The 20149-nt window shown below is 40.0% G+C and overlaps 2 protein-coding genes across 3 annotated transcripts in view; one reads left to right on the forward strand and one right to left on the reverse strand.

The window, feature by feature from the left end:
- Positions 1-17965, reverse strand: part of LOC149083331 (glutamyl aminopeptidase-like) — an 87961-nt gene extending 69996 nt beyond the window's left edge. Inside the window, exon 1 of one of the 2 annotated variants that reach the window (XM_089236561.1) lies at positions 1090-1301. In XM_089236561.1, the coding sequence (XP_089092687.1) occupies positions 1090-1129 (40 nt within the window). In that variant the 5' untranslated portion in view covers positions 1130-1301. Of the gene's footprint in view, positions 1-1089; positions 1302-17791 lie in introns of those variants that run through there. The other variant, XM_089236560.1, reaches the window with a different exon arrangement.
- On the forward strand, positions 11157-12254 carry LOC149083332 (uncharacterized). Its single transcript, XM_089236946.1, has one exon. It carries the CDS (start codon positions 11157-11159, stop codon positions 12252-12254), a length of 1098 nt encoding a protein of 365 aa, XP_089093072.1.
- Positions 17966-20149: the final 2184 nt, after the last annotated feature.

Raw genomic sequence — 20149 nt, forward strand, 5'->3', positions numbered from 1 at the left:
TAATGAAAATTGACTCTGTTCCCAAGATAAGTGTCATCAGTTTTGATGCCCCAACTCATCATTTTGAACAAAAGAACCCCCCCCCCCCCCGTAAACACAGCATCCTTCCTGACCCAATGCCTGGATCACCAGACTCTTCTGCCTTCCCCTAGTTGTGACCCTAAAAGTATGGATAGGAATACCAAACACACATCCTCATTTTTTATGTAATTTTTAACGTCCTTGTACATTTATGAAATTTCCCCCTTTGGTTCCCATTTTCAGGTTTGCATTCAAATATCTCTCTATTTGCTTAAAATCTGAATGATTACAATGAAAAGATGGATAGTGGCACATAATTTTCAGACATACAAGATAGATGTTTCAATAATGCAATTAAAATATGGTAAACAAAAAAATTGAAATAAAAATTCAGTTTTGATTAGAAAACTAATTTAAGCAAAGGTGAAGTCGACTGATCTAATGCATATATGTATAAATGAATCGACATCATCATCATAGTGCCCCTCCCAATACCTCCAAGTCTATCTCCACCTATGGTTTCTTTGTCTGGAGCCTGTGCTGGCAGCATATGTGGGGCTACAGGTTCCACCGTCATTTTTGGTTTTTAATACACAGATCATAATAAAGAACACATAAAAGTGAGTGTTGCCATTTGAATTTTTCGTGTTTTTTTTGCTGTAACTGTAATCGTGAGAGCTAGAAAATTTTATTTTCCTCCTCATTCTGGAGCGCATATTCTGAAACACCAATATCTAGAATTTCATTCGCATTCATTAATTTTCGCTGCCACTAGGGGCTCGTATATCGACAAAGTTAATTTATGACCACTTTGGACATAGCTGTAATGATAGAAGCAACACAATTTCAACATTGCTTTGTCAAAACATAGAAACTAGTGTCTTACTATTGAAGAAATTTCTATTATGTGGCAACGACATCAATTACAGATGCAGTCACGAAACCAACTGCGTTATTGATTCATTTAATATCATTACTACGAAGTACGAGTTCCTTTCAACAATGAAAGCCGTAAAATTTTCCTTTCATTAAATGAAATTTATTATTAAAACGTTCGAGGTTTATCACCTGTGAGAAAAGCTACATCATCCACCTCTGGCTCGTTCATGGCCTTGGTTGATTACGCACGAACCTCAACCGAGCAATGTCAAATTAGCGCATTATCAATGACTAGGAGGTCCCAACGAATTCGGAAAACGGTCTGAACTCGCTAAGCAATTTCATGACATAAGTTTTTGACTAAATGATCGTCTGCTGCTAGCGAATTCAAGTTGCGACTTCGAGGAGATAACGATAATAAAAAAAGGGAGAAAGGTAAATGGACCAAATAAATATATGCAATGACTATATAAACCGTATTTTACGGGACAGTCCCGTATTTGCCTTTCCGACTTTTTCATAAAAGTTTCTCGTTTTTTCTGCATTTCCAACATAAAGCCTCGTTTTCCTAGGAGCAGGTTTTTTGCGCCGCGTACAACGTGAATCAGCCACGCCTTTCACTCACCAACAGGAAAAGCAATGCAGTATGATTGCTGGTGGTCATAATGACGGACTCGCATCGCAAGGACCCGGGTTCGTACCCCACCGTCACCATAGTGGTGGTCGGCTGAAGTTGGTTTTCTGTGGTTCCCAACTTCAAGGCGCGAATGCGAGCCGATCTCCTCGTTAAAAACTCTCGTCCCAGAGAGCAACAGACCTACAAACATCACAAATGTAATTCAATCATAACCAATCACTCATTTCACTTCTGAAATATAGATGGCAGCACTGAAAAAAACAAACAACACTACAATGCACTCAGACTGTTAGGTACGCACACAGTTACACCTCCGGCACAACTCTCTAGGTAGTAAATCACCCATAAATGGTGATAGACCTGAGTTGCGCTCGGTTTGAAAAAAAGAAAGTATGATTGCTGTCCTACAGAGCGCAAGCATGGGCGGGGATACGGGGGTGGGCTTTGCTCCCCTAGTGTCAAAGGTGGAGTCGACTGATCTAATGCATATATGTATATGCATTAATATATGTGATATATATATGAATTGACATCATCATGCCCCCCAGCAATAATGACCGTGCCCCACCCCAGACCTTTTAAGTCTATCTCCGCCTATGAGTGCAAGGCTCTTTACGTCGGGTGTGGTTGGTCCACAGGTTTTGCGTGAATCCAAGGTATCGTATGCTGCTTGTTTCGGCGATCTTTGATTATATTGTGAAAAATGGCAAAAATGCGTGAATACGCAGACGGCAGAACAGCTGATGTAGGAATACAACGTAGGAATACACAAACGCGTTCCGCGACAAAATTATTCGTCGTTACTGTCGACGCGAAATGGTCCTACACTTCGTTCACGCTGTATGCCCCTAGAAAAACAGAACTTTTATAGGCTGTAAACGCAATCTAACCCATAGGATCCTATGTTATACCCGTAGCTTCTACCGCCCCCTGGAATATTCCATCGCCCCCAAGGGGGCGTTAACGCCCACGTTAGGAATCACTGATCTAGAGAGTGAACCTGTTTATGCTTCGCGTATTTGTGGAACGACACCAATTTGAATTTTGTGGAACCATTGAAAAAACCGAAAAAAAGGTTTTTGATCTTTTTTTTATACAGCAGCTGTACTGGAGCAATGTAGGAGTGATATGTATGAAAACAATATTTCCTATATATTTAGAATAAAATATTTTAACATCTGAGTAGAAAGCGGAGAATCATATCACACCTTGAACTTGAGCTACTAATTTTTTTAAATTTCTGATATTATCGAAAGTCCGCCATTATTTTCAACAAAAAAGCTTGAAGCCAGGCCCCCCCCCCCCTCTTGTACGTATTTGACGTACAAGATTTGCATTTTTGTCTAGAAGCAGTGGTTTTACGTTCAGTTCAGTTCTTTTCATGCAATTCGATAAAATATGCAAATTCTCTTAATTTATTTCACCGGTGTATATCAGGTACACAATATGTTGATATATCAAAATCATTTCATTAATTATAATTGAATCCTTACTATGGATGTTTTATATCGTTGATGTTGTCATTTTAGGAGGAGCAAGAACTTATCCATCATAGCTTTAATTGCCACCTGATAATGGCATTTTTAATTTAGAAAAATTTGCTCTTGTTTGTGTTGTATATGACTATGTTTTTCTTAAAATTATTTCTTTTCGATGTAATAAATAAAATTACTTATTATTATTTCTTTTTGATGTTTCGTTAATTTTTTACCATACTTTGAGAACTTTAACTTTTTGTTGCGTAATTTTTATTTTGTATTTTTGTTCTGTTATTATAAATTAATAATTCTAAATAAATAATTAATACATTGCACAATACATCAATTTTAATACAATAAAATTGTAAAATTTTGAAAAAAAAGTAATAAGAAAAATGAGGACTTCTCACTATCTGCCGTAAAATAATAAACAACTCGCACAAGCTTTTGTAACGACCATGGCCCCCACATCCTGCCGCAAGACCCCCCCCCCCCCCACCCAGGCTATCATCTTTGGCGGGCTCTCAGACAAACCTTTCAGCAGGACTTCTATAAAGTAAACTTTTAGCGTGAAAAATTAAAAAAATGACAAGAATTGTCGCAGGCACCCGGGCTGAAGCCCTGTCATCCCAACTCTTGAGGAGTGTGCCATGATAACGACAGAATACCTTATCGAATTTTTTTTTTGGGAGATATATACCTCTTTTTATTTTGGTTGATGATGTATCTTTTGCGAGTTATTCATAATCAAACGTTATTCGTTATTATCCTGATATTATCCTGATTATCCATAATATATTATCTGTGGCGTCATCTCTCGCCCCCTTACGCGCACCTCCTGATGTGTGGGTGGCAGAGACGAAAAAAGGGAACAAGCGAATTGTTTTCCCTTGCGTGACCTACTTCTTCCTCAGTGTGTTGCTCTCGCGCAAGTGATATAGTTTCTACTTTTTATAATGTGAAATTAATATTGTTAACCAATGTAAATAGTTTTCTAAAATTAAATGAACTTAAATATTATCAACCGTTTCATCAATTGGAGTCAGAATACATTTCGTCCACAATGTGTGCTATTTCTCTAAAGTGGTGAACTCGGATTACAACGCTCGGATCACAGTAAGTGACTTTTGAAGGTTTCTCATCTCGTTTTTAAAACCACGCTAGTTTCGTTGACGCATACTAAACTTTCGATGCAGAATACAGAGGAACTTTCAAGAGTGGCAGTTAAGCCACCTCCGTTATGGCGTGATAATATTGAGCTATGGTTCTCGAATTTAGAATCGCAATTTTCTATCGCGTCCATTACGTCATCTGAAATTAAATTCCATTATGTCGTCACCTCCCTCGATAGTGAACTCTCGACGACGTACGTCGCTGATATCATCACTAAGCCTGCGTTGGATGATCCTTATGCGGTAATAAAAGCAAGTTTGATCAGTCAATTCGCAGAATCGGAAACTGCTCGTATTCGCACTCTACTTTCCGATATGACGTTAGGTGACCAGAAACCTTCGCAGTTGCTACATAAAATGACCCAACTGGCTTCTAAGAGACTCTCCGATCATGTTCTCAAAATGCTTTGTCTACAACGCCTGCCAGTAACAGCACAACAGATTCTGTCAGCGAGTATCGACAAATTAGATGGCTTGGCAACTGTGGCTGATAAAATTGCGGAAGTCTCACAAATGACACCTTCTGTTTCTTCTATCCATAAAGATTCCGATGATAGAATTAGTAAATTGGAAGCTCGCATTGTGGATTTAACTGAAATGGTTAACAAACTTTCCCATGGTATTAGATCGCGATCTAGGGAGCGCAACCAAAGTGCAAAATCACCATCGCGGAAAAAATTTACGAAATGCTGGTTTCACTACAAATTTGGAGATAAAGCTCATAGGTGCATTCCGCCATGTGATTTCCAGGGAAACTAGTCAGTTCGCAGCTTTATGCGACGAAATCTGCGGGTGAGACTCATAGTCGCTTATTCATTAGGGATCAAAATTCAGGTCTCAAATTTTTGGTCGACAGCGGCGCTACAGTTTCGGTTCTTCCTGCTACTGGAAATCTCCAACCTGCTTCGAATAAAAATATTACGTTATTCGCAGCAAATGGTTCGGAAATTAACACCTATGGAACGCGCGTATTGAACTTAGATTTAGGATTTCCACGAAAATTTCGGTGGACTTTCATTATTGCTGACGTATCAAGACCCATTTTGGGAGCGGATTTTCTCGAACGTTACGGACTTCTACTCGACATCTACTCGACATCAAAAATAATCTGTTGATTGATCGCATTAGTTCAGACAGCGTTCGTGGTAAACATACATCCCATCCTAGCACGGGCATAACATCAATAACTGGTAACACGAAATATCACGCGTTACTATCAAAGTTTCCTAATCTAATTAATTCTTCTACCAATGTATGTTGTTCCGAAGGATAATGCTACCACACATTGCATCACAACTCAAGATCCTCCAATTTTTTCACGAGTTCGTAGACTGCCACCTGATACATTAACAGCAGTTAAGAAAGAATTTGAGGAATTGGTGGATCAGGGAATTTGTCGCCCTTCTAAAAGCTCGTGGTGCAGTCCAATTCACTTGGTACCAAAAAATAACAGTGATTGGCGAATATGCGGTGACTACCGACGATTGAATGCCATTACAGAGCCTGACAGGTATCCAATACCACGTATTCAGAATTTTGCAGCTGAACTACATGGCAAATCAATTTTCAGTAAAATTTATTTAAAACGTTCATATCATCAAATTCCGGTAGAACCTAGCGACATTCCTAAAACAGCCGTCATAACACCCGTAGGTTTATTTGAGTATTTATACATGCCTTTTGGGTTACGGAATGCTGGACAAACTTTTCAAAGATTCATACATGAAACTATGAGAGGACTTCAATGTTTTGCACATCTCGACGAGATTTTAGTCGCCTCTACCGACGCTGAAACTAACTTGTCTGATTTGGAAGCACTTTTTACAAGGCTGAATGAAAAAGGTCTCATTTTAAATCTTGACAAGTGCATATTTGGTGTTCAAGAACTACCATTTCTGGGTTGCTTAATTTCAAAAGAGGGTATTAAACCCGCACCCGAAAAAGTCTTAGTTCTTACAAATTATCCAAAACCAACATCAGCTCGAGCATTACGACGTTTTTTAGCTATGGTTAACTTTTACCGCCGATTCATTCCCAAGGCACCTTTGCAACAAATACATCTGTATGATCTCATTAAGGGTCGTAAAAAGAATGATTCTACTCCCCTTCAATGGACTGAGCAAACTAACAATGCTTTCGAAATCTGTAAGCAATCAATTGCAGACGCAGCCTTGTTAGCTCATCCACATCCAGATGGTAAATTGTCCTTACTCGTTGATGCATCCGATTTGGGTATTGGCGCAGTGTTGGAACAAAATATTAATAACAAATCAGAGCCATTAGGATTTTTTTCTCGTCGTTTAACACCTGCTGAGAGCAAATACAGCACATACGATAGAGAACTGTTAGCGGCATACTGTGCTCTAAAGCATTTCAGTTTCACTCTTGAAGGTAGACTGTTTACAAATTTTACAGATCATCGTCCGTTGACCTTTGCTATGCAGCAAAAGCATGATAAAAATTCTCCTCGTCAACAGCGACAATTAGACTTCATCAGTCAATTCACTACCGATATCCGTTTCATTTCTGGTGACAAGAACTGTGTGGCTGATGCATTTTCACGCTTAGAGCAAATAGAAATGCCCAGTGACATAGATTATGCAGAACTCGCTGAGGTACAGAAACTTGATGAAGAACTTCAGCACTTGCAAAATGATTCTTCATTGACTTTCAAACCAATAATTCTGACCTCTGGAACTCCACCATTGCATTGTGACGTCTCAACTGGACATGTACGCCCGTACGTTCCCAGAGACTTTCGGAAATCAGTGTTCCAGACCATTCACAATCTAGCTCACTCTGGTCCTCGACCAACTACTGCCGCAGTAAAGAAACGCTACATATGGAAGTCTTTGAAAAAGGACTGTTCACAGTGGTGGAATGTATGGAGTGCCAACGATCTAAAATCAGCCGTCACACTAAATCTCCAATGGGATCTTTTCCCTTACCTAGTGATAGATTTAGCCATGTGCATCTCGATATCGTTGGGCCTCTACCTCCATCACAAGGATATTCCTACCTTCTCACCTGCATTGATCGTTTCACTCGCTGGCCAGAGGCTATTCCGTTGAAAGATCAATCAGCGCAAACAGTGGCCGAAAACTTCTTTTCAGGTTGGGTAGCCAGATTTGGTGTACCAAATGTCATCACGACAGATCAAGGTCGAAATTTCGAAAGTGATCTTTTCTCAGCTTTGGCCAAATTCATGGGAACGAAAAAGAATAGAACTACTGCCTACCACCCTTCAGCCAATGGGATGATCGAACGCTTCCATAGACAGCTGAAAGAAGCTCTAAAATGCAGTTTGAATTTACCGACAGATGGACCGAGAAATTACCAGCGGTCATGCTCGGCATTCGAACTGCACTCAAGGAAGACTTAAACACTTCCCCAGCTGAACTAGTATATGGTACTAATCTCCGCTTGCCTGGAGAGTTTTTTCTTTCTTTTTCAGGTCCGAAATCGCAGAAGCAGACCCTAAATAACCTGAGGCAGCACTTCCAACAGATTCGACCGAAACCTGCTTCAGATCACAGCTCGAAGTCAGTCTTCGTCCATGATGACCTACCCAAAGCTTCACACGTTTTCGTCCGCCAGGATATGGTCCGGCGCCCACTGCAACAGCCATACGCTGGTCCATTCACAGTTATTGGGAGGAAGCCAAAATTTTTCCAGCTTCAGATGGGGTCAAGCAAGAAGTGGATCTTGTGTAATAATCATCATCACCACCAGCCAAAGAATGGGGTGGTCAAGGCCGTCCGTATGGGAAGGGGAACTGACAAACAATGTATATGCTCCGTGTGTTTGTGTATGTAATGTTTTTCTTGATTTAAATAAAGTGATAATACAACATGGTGGCAGCGGTAAAAGGCCATGACAACAAAGTAGCAGCAGAGAAAAAAAAATGTTCTGATACACATCAAGTAGATGAAAATCAGTACTTGCAAGGAACTTTCAATCTGAAAAGAAAACATGACTGATCCAGAGCACTTTCCTTTTGCCATTCCAGCAATACAGATGAACCAGCCGGACAATTTTACATTTTCAACACCTGCAAACTGGTCAAGATGGATAACTCGCTTCCAGAGATTCCGTATAGCTTCTGGGCTCTCCACCAAGACGGGAGAAGAGCAGGTAAACTCGCTGATTTATATTATGGGTGAACAAGCCGAGGACATTTACACTTCCTTCAAGTTGGCTGACACTGAAAGGGGAAACTATGAATTTGTTGTGAAGAAGTTTAGTGATAATTTCATTGTTAAAAAGAATACAATTTTTGAACGAGCACAGTTCAACAAACGTGTGCAGCAAGAAGGAGAATCAGTAAACAACTTCATTACTGCTTTATACAGCCTTGCTGAACATTGTGATTATGGAGAATGCATGATCAACTCATACGGGATCGTATTGTTGTTGGTATTCGAGATAAACCTCTAAGTGAAAGGTTGCAACTGGATGCCGAACTTACACTAACAAAAGCGGTAGAACAAGTTAGGCTTACGGCCGTATTCACCAACACAGTTTCAACTGCGATCGCAGGTTAAACGATCAGCGATCGACACGGATTGGTTAAAATCCTTAATTTAACCAATCCGTTTCGATCTTCAATCCTTCCACTTGCGATTGCAGTTGAAACTGTGTTGGTGAATACGGCCGTTAGTGAATCAATCAAGCAGCAACAACATAAACTCAATGAAACGGAAACCAATGTTCCTATACATGCAATGTCTTCAAGAAAATCTTATCACTTTCAATATCAAAAGTCTGGTGTGAAAAATAAACCAAAGAGCAAGAACTTTTCAGATTCCCAACATTCGGAGACATGCAAATGGTGTGGCAAGCAGAAACATGAGAGAAGATTATGTCCAGCTAGAGATGCCAAATGTTTTAAATGTTCGAAACTGGGACATTTCGGAAACGTTTGTTTAGCAAAGAAACCAAACCAGCATTCAAAAATTTCGTTCTTGGGTCATATTCAAGACAACACAAACCAGGATTGGACAGTTTTTGTCAATATTATGAATAAGAAATTGAAATTTCGACTAGATAGCGGAGCAGATCATACAGTAATACCTGCAACTTTGTATCACAAGATGTTTCAGAAATTGGATTTGAAACCAGCTGATAGGACCACTCTGTGGTCCAGATAACACTCCGTTAAAAGTGCTGGGCATGTTCGAAGCACCTCTGAGCTATGTAAACAAGAAATGCACAGAAGAAATCTACGTCATCGATGGCTTGAAAAACTGTCTTCTTGGGAAACCAGCTTTGATATCCTATCCTTTGGTTTAGGACCCAATACCAGTGCTGTTCAATGGATTACTGCAATAGATCCGAAAAAAGAGTTTCCTGAACTGTTTGAAGGACTTGGACTCATGAAGGAATGCTATTCCATACAACTCAAGCCTGATGCCATTCCATGTGCAGTAACATCGACAAGACGAGTACCCATACCTCTTTTGAAGAAGACAGAAATCGAGATAAAAAGGATGGTCGAACAAAAAGTCATAACTCCAGTCACCGAGCCAACAGAGTGGTGCTCTCCTGTTGTCATAGTGCCCAAAGGTGATGGAAAGGTGAGAATTTGTGTGGATCTGATCGAGCTGAATAAAAATGTTCTACGGGAATTACATCCCTTACCCAAAGTGGAATACACACTGAATCTCTTATCTGGTGCTAAAGTGTTCTCAAAACTGGATGCAAATTTAGGATTCTGGCAAATCCCATTGGATGAAAAATCATCTTATCTCACAACATTTATTACTCCGTTTGGAAGATTCAGATTTCTTAGACTACCCTTTGGAATCTCTTCCGCTCCAGAACATTTCCAAAGAAGAATGATACAAATTCTGGAAAACACAAGTGGAACAGTTTGTCACATGGATGACATACTAGTGTGGGGGTCTACTCAAGAAGAGCATGATATGAGATTGAGAGAAGTTTGCCAGAAACTGAAGGATGTTCATTTGACTTTGAACAAAGAAAAATGTATCTTCTCAAGGAGCAAAATTAAATTTCTTGGTCACATCATTGATAGCCAAGGAATTCACCCAGATGATGAGAAAATCATTGCTATCAAGGAGTATAAGTCACCAACAAATAAGAAGGAACTGAAACAGATGTTGGGCATGGCAAATTACTTGGCTCGTTTTGTACCAAATTATGCAGAAGTGCTTTCTCCTCTAATTATGCTTCTCAATAATAAAATAGATTTTATCTGGGATATGCCTCAGCAAAATGTTTTTCTCAAATGGAAGGAGATACTGTCATCTGATCCTGTTTTGAAAATCTTCAATCCCAACCAGGAATCCATAGTTACTGTCGATGCATCTTCATATGGCTTGGGAGCCACGTTACGTTAAAAGCAAGATGATGGTCAGATTGGTGTTATGGCCTATGGTTCCAGAACTTTAACCACAGCTGAGACTCGATACGCCCAAATCGAAAAGGAAGCCTTAGCTATTGCATGGGGTTGTGAGAAATTTAACGATTATCTAACAGGAACTCATTTCAAGATAGAGAGTAATCATAAACCTGTGATTCCTATCTTCTCCAGAAAACATTTGGACGACTTGTCACCAAGGCTACAAAGGATCAAATTAAGGATGATGCGATACTCTTATTGTGTCGGAAGTGAAATGAAGTGATGTATAATAATCGGATCGGGTGAAAAGGCCATGGAGCCGAAGAGATAGAAGGTTGTTGACTGTTAGACATGAGAGATGTCGGACGCTCTGGTTTAGGCATCTGTGTAAATAAAGATGATTATAAGTTATTCTCGTTGGCTCTGGTGTATACTTAATTAGTGATATGTCTAGGAGGCCAAGCGAAGCATGGTGGCAGCTGCGGGATACCGAAAGATCCACCGATCCAGTTTTCGAACGTCGTTGAGTAAGTCTTAGCTTGATTACTAACGTTCGAATAGCTAAGCCTAAATCGCCGCTTTACCGTATGGTTAGGGCTAAGAACATGTCATCGACGTTTCAAGTGCCGTGTCCCGAACCGTTTTCATTTGCAACGCCATCCGAATGGCCGAAATGGAAGAAACGTTTCGAAAGATTTCGCGACGCGTCAGGGCTAGCGAAGAAGGGCGAGAAAGACCAGGTCAACACGCTTCTCTACCTGTTGGGTGATCAAGCGGAGGACATTTTCACCTCGTTTCACCTGCCATCAGCGGACCAGGAGAAGTACGATTTGGTAATAGCGGCATTCGACGGACATTTCTTGCCCAGGAAAAATATCATATACGAGCGGGCCAAGTTCAACAACCGTGTTCAACCCCCCGGAGAACCAGTGGAGGAGTTCATCTCTGCTCTCCGTGTGCTAGCGGAGTCATGCGAGTATCAAGCTCTTCGAGAAGAGATGATTCGCGACCGCATCGTCGTGGGTGTCAGCGACCAAAGATTGTCCGAGAAGCTTCAGCTCGAGCAAGGTCTGACGCTGGAGAAAGCTACGACCATAGCAAGGCAATACGAATCGGTCAAGAAGCAACAGGGGGAGTTACATTACCCTGCGTTAAACCAGCTCAGAGCCAGCCAGGAACTCGGCCAGGGTCACAGGAATCCACGGGGAAGCCATGGCTCAGCGTTCAAGAAACAAGAGCAATCAACGAAGGAAAAGCAGGGCCAGGCTCGCAGTAAGAATAAAGCTTCATCTTGTTTTTGGTGCGGACGAGCAAAGTTTCATGACAAGAATTCCTGCCCGGCCAAGGACGCCACGTGCCGTAAGTGCGGTAAGAAAAACCACTTCGCTAGGGTTTGCAAGTCAAGGGTAGCTGCGAACATTTCGTCAGTGCGTAAAGTCGGGGTGAAGACGTCGAGGACATTCCTTGGCTTTTTAGTATCATCCGCGTCATCGCACAAAGAGACTTGGGAAGAAGACGTCTTAGTCGGAGATGTCCGAGTCAACTTTCTGCTGGATTCAGGAGCAGATGTGACAGTCATCCCAGACAGTCTCTACAAACGGAATAAAAGCAGATTTCCGAAACTCAAGCCTCCTGACCGGAATCTTTCGAGTCCCGGTACAGTGATTTATAAAAAAATTACATTTTATTCCACCGTGATTTGAGGCAGCTCTTTATTTTGCATCCATTTGCAAATTTTTCTATGTTTGGCGGTTTTTGGTGAGAATTGGCGATGGCCCATTTTTTCCTTCATGTCAGCTGAATAATAAGAAAAATTAAATAGCATTTTCTAATTTAAAAATGCGTCGCGAACTTGATAGTGTTGTTGATTTTGGGTCACGGCTGAAAAAGGTTAAGAATCCCTGTCTTAAAGGCATCGTATGCCGCATGTTTCGCGATCTTCTCTGCATTTTTGTTGTGTTCTCACACCGCAGCCAGAAATTTCGTTCGGGGGAAACAAAGTGATAGAACAATAGATTTGGCCATCTTTTTCTCTTTTTTGGTCATTTTCTCACATTTCGGGGGACCAGACCCTCAAACCACCCCACCGTCGCCACAGTGATGGTCGGCTGAAGTTTGGTTTTCTGTGGTTCCCAACTTCAAGGAGCGAATGCGAATCGATGTCCCCTTAAGTCTAGCCACAGAGAGCAACAGACCTACAAACAGTACAAACAGTACAAATGTAATTCAATCATAACACATCATCACTCACTCACTTCTGAAATATAGATGGCAGCACTGGAAAAAATCAAACACAACACTACATACGCATTCAGACCGTTAAGTACACACACAGTTACACGTCCTGCACAACTCACTAGGTAGTAAATCGCCCATAGATGGTGATAGACCTGAATTGTGCTCGGTTTGAAAGAAAGAAAGACCCCCCCCCCCACTACGGCTTTGTTCTCGCAGAAATCAAACGTTTGAATGGAGATATGCAGACGACAGAACAGCTGATGCGCTCCACTCAAGGAAAACGCGAAGATGTGGCGTGATAAAGTTACACGTTTCTGCTGACGCGAAATATTAGTGTCCGGTTCACGCGGCGCAAAAAACTGCCCCTAGGAAAACAATGCTTAAGGGCCGTCTAAAGAGGTTGAGTTGGTAAGTGATTAACACCATAAGTGTCACACCTTGGGGGGGGGGGTTACCTTTTAACAGGTCTATTAGTAGTGTAGTGTGGTTCAGTGTCTTTCAACCGCTGGTCTGTGAATTTCCTATTCATATATAGCTTTTTTTCTTTTCTTTTTCTTTCAAACCGAGCACAACTCAGGTCTATCACCATTTATGGGTGATTTACTACCTAGCGAGTTGTGCCGGAGGTGTAACTGTGTGTGTAACCTAACAGTCTGAGTGCATATGTTGTGTTGTGTTTGATTTTTCAGTGCTCTCTGTGGCGAGACTTTTTAACGGGGGGATCGGCTCGCATTCGCGCCTTGAAGTTGGGAACCACAGAAAACCATCTTCAGCCGACATACATAATATATTGTAGATTTATTAAAGTTTATTTGTTATTTATTTAGTACTTATACCGCCTCTATATTGGTTTTTATTTCTGGCGAAGCCATCAGAGGTCTGCGAATCATTTTTTTCTCTTATTTCTTTTGCTGGTCCACACAAATTATTTCTTCTATATTCATTTTTTGAGGATATTCAAATTATTTGTCGCATTTATTTATTTTTTGTAGGTCCGTAAAATTTTTCTCCCATTTCTTTATTTTTTTGTGGATCTCATTATTTTTCCTCTCTTATTTACTGTATCTATTTTTTGACGGTTCACAAATTATTTCTCATATTTATTTGTGTTCTGCTAGTCTGAACATTGCTTCTCACATTTCTGCAGGTTTACGAAATTGTTCAACCATTCATATTCCAGGTCCGCAGTTTTAAAAAAGGTTGAAGAGCATAGGGGTGTGTAATTATTGTTGTGAACTTCTTTTCCCGACTAGCATAATCAATAGTGAATCTCATAATTCACTTTCAGTAAAAAGAAGGGAAAAAAGTGCCGCGTTATATATATGTTATTTACACTTATTTACACTATTTCATATAGATCGTGTTCGTGTTGCCCTCAGATACGAAAAGACAAATTATCCGATTTCATGGTCATGACAAATATGCAGCTGGTCTAAAAAATCTCGCCGCAACGACTATAATACACAAAACAAGACACAGAAAAAAAATCAACCAACTCCAGTTTTCTCGCTTTCAATTTGGGAGATAAACAGCAATATCTGAACCAATGCACTACACTTATTTATTTTTTCCATAACAAATGATTCCAACTCGCCACCTTTTTGGAGGTGAGAAAGTGGTGAATTACCTCTACGGCAGTGTTCTCAAACTGTTCGTCGCGGCTCCTAGAGGCATCGCCACTCTTTGTCAGGGGCGTCACGACGAGCAGGAAATATTAATGTACGTGTCTATTCATGCTTCGAAGTGGTTTTCTTTTACGAATACACAATACCTACTAAACTATTCTTGGGAGCCGCAGTTGAAACATGAGTAGGGAAAGGGAGCCACGAGTGACAAAAGTTTGAGAACTACTGCTCTATGGGGATGTTGCGGGTTTTTGTACCAGTGAATTCTTGATGCAGCGGCATTGTATTCTTCAGAGAAATGGAAAATCTTAAGAAATGCAGCTACATATTTTTTTTACATTTTAAATCGCTCCCTTCCCCTTACGTTTTTTTCTACTGATTTTTTCTACGCGTGTATTTTATCAATTGTTTTTCAACCGGTGCAGAGATAGAATTAGAATAGAAGAAGATGAGATTGTGAGGTTTCCTAATTCCAAAGTTATCTTTGAATTTCTGGGTCAGGTCAAATGCAATATATACGTTGTGTGTGTGTGTGTATATATATATATATATATATATAAAGAACAGAAAGAAAAAATTATTTATTTATGTGTTTCAAGAGCAACCCACTTTCCGCTGATAACACATTTCAAAATGTGTACAATAGAGCCTCGAAAATCCGAGCCAGAAAGTTCGAGTTTGTGGATAATCCGAGGCACGAAAAATTTTCGAATTTCCTTCTCTCTCTCTCTCTCGAGACCCTCTTTTCTCTGTTTTTTTCTTCCAAGAACACAAACTTCTTTATTATTTATTTCCAGCAGGAGTGCTACGTAGTATGTACGTGTATTGTACATACTAAAAAACTTTTGTTTCAATCTTGTGTATTGTACAGCAGTAATTTCAGTTTGAAAGGGATTAAGCAGCTCCCAGCCCTACAATCGGTATAATTGGTGTAATAAAATTAGACTCCCTTGAATGGACGTAGACTATTTTAAAAGCTTGACTCGTGGACAATGGCATTGTCAACTATAATTGCGTACATAAATCATTGGAAAGGCAGTTGAAAGCTATCAGTGTCTCAGCGTCATTCACCATTGATCCCATCCCCCAACTCTTCTCAATCGTCTCACATCTTCGCACCCTTTCACATTCTTCATTTTCACATTCTTCATATTTTTAGACAAATAGCCACACACAATACAGTATATAATAGTATAGTATATATATGTAATATACTGCATATAATATAAGTATGCTAGTACTGCTTTTTTGTTTGTCCCTTTTTTATAACACCAACATTTGAAGTTGGTGTTTTGAAGTTTTTATTGTTTTTCGGATAATTCTCTCTCTCTCGAGTTTTTCGATAATCCGAGGTGGCCTCGGTCCAGGGGTGGTCTTAGGGCAGTGCGACCGGTGCAATTGCACCGGGCGCTAAATGAGAACGGGCGCCGAAACATGAGAAGAGGTGCCGAAACATGAGAAGGGCGAAAAATGGGAAAATGATTTCTACCCGCTCTAGGAGGAGCGCCAAATCCAAGGTAAAAGGGCAGAAAAAAATTCGACATGATATGTTATGACATAAAATATCGCTGTTCCTTTGAACGCATCAAAACGAAAAGATTGAAACAAAAGTTTTTTGATAATTAGGGGAAGTCAGGGACATAAAAAAGTCCCGCGCTCGGGTAGAGATTTTGTCTCGAACCGCCCCTAAGTGCAACGTGTGTGTGTGTGTGGACTTGAAAATTGTAACAAACCGTACATACACAACTGAACATCTTTTCGGAGTTTCATGGATCTTGTTCCAGATATCCGGTGAGTAACGGTAAAGCTTCTTATGAGGCTCCTAGACAGTATCTCTGGTAAGCTGTGGCCACAATGGGACTTTGAAAGGACATCTTTTTGCTTTCAAGAAACTAATGAGGAACGTATGTTGGAAGTTCAATTTGAGTTTTTTAAACAGCTTTGTAAACCAGATTCTACAATCATGGACCTCCCCCCCCCCCCCAATTCTGTTTTTTAAACTAAAAAGAAGGTGTAAAATATATATTGCTTTATTCCACTGGGATCGTTGTACCAAAAATATGCTTCACGGCATTGTTTTTCACCTTGGTAAGGTACTAGGTGGAAGAGAATTGCGCGTTATCGTTGAGATTAAAGCCAAAGTCCCTGAGGTTAAAAAAAAAATCTAGAGAGAAAAATAACCCCTTCTCAGTGCCGTTTTAACGCATGGGCTCACCCGGGCGCTGCCCGGGATCCTCAAAAATAGAGGGGCCCTCACGAAAATGAGATCTAGTTAAAATTATCTAGAATTTACTAGGCAGGGCCTCAGAAAAACCACTTGGCTAGGGGGCCCATGATGCTCTTAAGATGGCCCTGCCCCTTCCCCAGGTCCGTAGCGTGCTTTCTCGGGGACAGACTTTTCTTGAAATGGTTATGCTCAGAAAAAGGAGTTACCAGTGCTCCCCTCCCATTCCGCTCGGGTCACCGTCCAAGTTGCTTCGGAATAGTTACGGGCCTGCCCAAGTTGCAGAGCCCGGTGCTTTAGCTGGTGTTTGCCTGCCCCTTCCGTTTCTTAGTACTGGGTCTGAAAAGGATAATTTTAAATGAAGCTCACATGAGTTTTATAAATATGAAAGTAATCATACGAAAATATCACTTTCATTTAACCACTTTTATTATCAGTTTAACCCATACGCGTGAAACTATACTTATTTTACCATCATTTAAATTCAATTAAAATAAGTATGAAGAAGATAGATCCTTTGTGATGAGTACCCTGCATAAATGTGTGACGTTTTTTAATGTTTTTAAATCAAACAAGTTGGGTTTTTATGCTTGTTTACAAGTTAAATGGGGGTAACCCCATTTTAGGAAGAAAGCTTTTCCGACTTCTTCGTCCCTTAATATCCAACCAAGAGGGGGGGGGCGATGGGGACGATCACCACACACCGAGTCTGATAATATGGTAGAATGAATACGTCCCGTATTTTACGGGACAGTAATGACTAGCAAAAATTGCCTCCTCCGACACATCAATCTGGATCCGCACCTGGGGGGGGGGGGGCGCTGACTACTGTTTTTGCACCGGGTGCAACTAGGCCTAAGACCGGCCCCGCCTCGGTCAATACCTCCTGTAGATACAACATACAAGGCCGGTCAACGGGTTGCCATACACAGCGGTGACGTAGTGAATTTAGGAGGAAGTGATCTCGGTTCAGGGTCTCCACGAATACGTATCTCTAGGAGGTAATGCCTCGGTCCCATCCACCTCCGATTATCGAGGCTCTACTGCATAAATGCATTCGCATAAAAAGAGCTCAAATTATTTGGGAAACACGCGCGAGACTTGTGTATTACATCTATAATTAAAATTATGCATTTACGGAATCGTTTCTCACCTTCGTAGTCGGACGAATCACTAGCATAGGTGACAGCAGTCTTTGAGTCAGAAGTCGGCAAGCGTTTGTATGACACAGGACGCATATCTTATACACCTTATATATCTTATATAGATGATATTTCAGAAGCTATGAAGCATATTCCGATACTTTTTCTTTTCCCTCTCAAAAATAATTGATTATGCGCATCTTCGACAACGTGGTAAAGTAGTACTTTATTTTTGGTGGAATCGTGAAAAACGATGATTCTCTGAAATGCGGAAATGTGTCTGCTTACGTTGACAAAATCATATATATATTGCCATCTGTGGAAAATACTTAAACAAAAGGGGAAAAATAAGAAATAACCCTTTCGTCGTTTACGTTCCAAGAAAAGCTGCGCACACACACACATGTACGAGCGGATGAATGAGCACAACTGAGAGGATGAACAAACAGGCTGATGAAATGAATATCTGACAAAATGATGAGTGTGATATCTCTTCACTATCTTTGTCTGAGGAGTAAAAGATAGCACAAATCGTTTACAATGGGAATTTTTTCGACATACGCTCGACAGATTAGTTGATCCACACCCTACGACGTTTGATTGATGATTTGAAAGGAAAAAAAAACAAAAATCAGTCAATTAAAATTCATTAAACATTGCCCATTTCTATGAAAATCCTTGGTGCTTCCTAATGCGAAACCCTGTTAGAACACATATTGAGGCATTTCCATCTAACGAAAGAATCCAAAAGCTAACTTTGATGCACAGTTTTGCTGCAGAAGCAGATATAGTACGTAATAAGATATTCGTATTCAGGATGATTGGTTCCGGTCCTTCAGCTCCTTCCACGGATACCGAATCTCAAATGGTGAAGAAAAGATTTGGCGATCTATACAGTATTAGCTTTGCATATACAGTCAAATCCCGTTTTAACGAATACCGTTATAGCGAAATTCTCGTTTTAACGAACACTTTTCTAATCCTCCAGATAAATTCACCTAGGAGAAATTCATAAACACGGAATTCCTTTATAACGAAATGATTTCTCCGGTCTCTTGGAGTTCGTTATATCGGGATTCCACTGTAAAAAATGGGCAACTTTGCATGTGTAAAGGAATGGATGCGGGCAACACCAATCCATTCGAGGACTTTTCCTGGTTCCTCCGACCAAACACACGGGAGAAGGAAGGGGGATAGATGAGAGAGGACTAGTTCACAATCTAAAAAGAAAACGATTGTCAGCACTCAACACTTCACAAGAGGAAGAAGGCTCCCTCTTTAAAAATTCTCTTTCCGCTTAATAAAGGTTCAATTGACATAATGTATAAAAGTCTACAGCGATCTCGTATGTGACTGAAATAAAATAAAAATAAGTTAATTGGAAAATAAAGTAAATAATTAAAGACATAAAATATTGCATATTATTTTCTCTATAATTACTAAACGTTTATCACTTGATATGATACATTATTTATTAAAAACACATACGTATTTACTTTAACATTCAGTACATTAGATACGTTAATTATTCACATCACCGAATAGTGAATGAAAAATTAAAAACAGTACTGTAAATAAAACTAAATTTTTATTTTTTCCGGTAGTCAATAAGAGTTTTCCATGCAGTTCACTCTCTTTGCTGCCTGACTTTCAGTAAACAGTTTTGCTTCAGAAATCATACTAAACATGAGCGAGTCATCAGCGAGTAAAGCAAAGTGCTTTTGTTCTTTCAAGGTTTTTACAGCATCTATACATAAGACTTCACCCTACACTGCACTTCTTTCGAAATGAAGAACATCCTTTTCTTTTTGATTGGCTTTAAAATTTTCGATCAGAGTGTCAATATCTGTCGCATCATGCTCAGTTTGTACAGTACCTACAACTTTTAACCGAACGATGGCGATATCTTTGGTTCTAAAAGTTGTAGAATGAAGCGGTTTTCACCACAAATTATGGTTTGTGATTTTCTACCCGACTATGTGCAATTTGTCTTGATGAGGGGTCATCTACATATTTATTATTGTGAAAACTTCAAAATTTTCAATATATCCCATATTCCCTTCAATATCTTTCCATCTTATCTGATTCATCGCATTGCATTTACCCTAAAAATAAAATTTCATTGCTGTAAGTATAAAAATGAGAGAAAATGTGTTTGGAGACACTCTAAACATTGAGAAACCGAATTTTTGAAGGTTGATGTCAGGGGAAAAACACGCACCAAACCAGTTTCGAACGATAAATACTTCATACGCTACGCGAGTGCTTGGATCTAGTGCTGTTAAAAAATAAATAGTTTTATTTTATGGAGGTGACCTTTTTTTTTATCACTCTTCATTTTAGTGACTTTATATCCGTGATTGAACGAA

Source organism: Pholcus phalangioides, unplaced genomic scaffold (assembly GCF_987345545.1).
Source record: "Pholcus phalangioides strain wild (caught in Gottingen) unplaced genomic scaffold, Ppha-v1.0 ptg000009l_1, whole genome shotgun sequence".
NCBI lineage: Eukaryota > Metazoa > Arthropoda > Arachnida > Araneae > Pholcidae > Pholcus > Pholcus phalangioides.

What these genes read in the sequence shown, in the direction of transcription:
- LOC149083332 (XM_089236946.1), top strand. Translation starts at nt 11,157, where the DNA reads ATGTCATCGACGTTTCAAGTGCCGTGTCCCGAACCGTTTTCATTTGCA.